Below are 2115 nucleotides of genomic sequence, written 5' to 3'. Positions count from 1 at the left end.
ATTATTAAAATTTAATGGAACCATTAAAATGGAATCCAGAAAATAATGGAAAACAGAATTTGGTAAAGATAAAACTAAAAAATTAAATTAATTAGACAGGCTTTTTGATTAATAAAATTTAATTTAACCATTAAATCGGAGTATAGAAAAATGAAAATGAAAAAAAAAAAGAATTTTGAAATAAAACTGATTTCATAGTGCCCTATAATAAATTTTTTTGTGGTAATAAAAATAGATGTAAGTGAACAATAGCCTTTAAAATTACTTAAAATACATATATAATAGCAATGAGGCAATAATAATTAGTTCAAATAAAGTATCAAAAGCAAGAAATCATATGGTTTTATTGAACAAAATTGTTAAAATACATCATGTATTATAAACAATAGAGCTAATGTGCATTACGACAAAGGCCTGCAGAGGGTGCCAACGGTCTGACGATTGTTTTTACACATTACTGTGCGATCTAATCCTTGTTTAATATTGACCAAGCACCATTTCATTCAAAGGTCCACTTAATCTTTAATATTTGGCCATTTCTTTACGACAGAAATGCTATAGCCACTGTAATTAAAAGAATATGTGGACATCAAAACGTGTAAACTCAGAGTGAGGGTTTGAGCTTTTACTTTGAAACCGCGATGTATTCTCCTGTGTTTGAGCTTTTATTTTGAAACCGCGATGTATTCTCCTGAGTTTGCGTAGATTTATAAATGATTTACCTTACAAATCTGATGAAATGGCGCACGTTGCGTTCCCAGATGAACGTTATAATAAACCCAAACTCACAACAACATGCAGATATGGAGTTTGAGACGCTCCACACATGTAAATGATAACAGTTCCTGAGGAACTACTGTGAACGGAGCCGCTGTGAGATGCACGTCCATAACCTACACGCATGTAAATAATTAAAGCGCATATACTGTATTAGAACTGCATCGCATATAATTATCTAATTAAATCGTAGCGTTTGTGAATTCACAATTATGCTTAATTATAGAAATGCGCCACTTCCGGTATTTTGCCGGTTAGTCGACGTAAGCAAAATGAAGTCGAGGATTTTTAAAAATCGAATAGTCTAATAAAATCGACGAATCGCGACAGCCCTACTTTTAATAGTAATATAATGATTTACAAAGAGGCAACACTTTGAATCTTTGGAGAGACCAGAGCCTAACAAATACAAAGAATTCTTCACTCTTAAAAAAAATAAATAAAATGAAAAACCTCAGTAACTGATTTACAGCTGATTTTGACAAATGTGCTTCTTCCACACAGAAGTTCAGTGACGCTGCTCCCACAAACCCTGCAGAATGAACTGCTCTGAAGATACTGAAGAACAAAAAGGTTGGTGTTTATTCTTAATGCTTCTTTAATAATGCTGAAGGTTATAAAGCTTCAAGCCGATTTAGATTTGTTGTAACAGGAAAAATCTGTAAGGCTTGGCTTGTAAGGATTTTGAAAACAAGATGTTTGAGGTAAGATGATTATTGTACCCCATTCTGTCTAGCGAACCTTCCTTTCCTTCACATGCACTTTCATTCCTTCCTAAAAGTCCAAACTTAACATCCACATCAGTGATTGTTGTAAAAAGCAGGCTAATTATTATTATCAGGCTGTATTAAACTGCTGGACGTGTTTGATAATGAGAAAGTTATTAAAACTGCATTAAGTTGTGAAAGAGATACCGTTCCCCAGGCAGACTTCTGTGTGCTCCGAGACGGAACAGTCATTTATGTTAAGTGGATGTAAACAGTTGGGAGCAGTGTTGCCAACTTAGCAATTTTGTTGCTAAATTTAGCAACTTTTCAGACTACCCTAGCAACTTTTTCTTCCAAAAGCACCTAGCAACAAATTTAGCTATTTTTAAATTTTATTTGGCTACTTTTAGAAACTTTTGGTAAGTGACTCAAACAATAAAAAGGCACACATTTTCCATCTAAATTTCACAAAAAGAGGAAACCAAAGATGCCTAGAAGTACATGCATCACATGAATTAAGTTATTGCTATTTGCAGTTGTTCAATTTGATAACAATAATAATTTAATAATTGTTCATTTATGATACACCTTGTTAGTAGCTTGTACATGTGATTGTTGATCAGTTAGTACA

At 33.0% G+C, this 2115-nt stretch overlaps 1 protein-coding gene across 2 annotated transcripts in view; it reads left to right on the top strand.

Moving 5' to 3' along the window:
* Nucleotides 1–2115, top strand: part of LOC107704566 (zinc finger protein 501-like) — a 23370-nt gene that overhangs the window by 2410 nt on the left and 18845 nt on the right. For both annotated transcript variants that reach the window (XM_016507523.1, XM_016507524.1), the window contains one exon: nucleotides 1282–1350. In XM_016507523.1, the coding sequence (XP_016363009.1) occupies nucleotides 1317–1350 (34 nt within the window). In that variant the 5' untranslated portion in view covers nucleotides 1282–1316. The remainder of the gene's footprint in view (nucleotides 1–1281; nucleotides 1351–2115) is intronic.

This window comes from Sinocyclocheilus anshuiensis, unplaced genomic scaffold, assembly GCF_001515605.1.
Source record: "Sinocyclocheilus anshuiensis isolate Anshui unplaced genomic scaffold, SAMN03320099.WGS_v1.1 scaffold2914, whole genome shotgun sequence".
Lineage (NCBI taxonomy): Eukaryota > Metazoa > Chordata > Actinopteri > Cypriniformes > Cyprinidae > Sinocyclocheilus > Sinocyclocheilus anshuiensis.
This window is presented reverse-complemented; position numbering and strand designations above follow the sequence as displayed.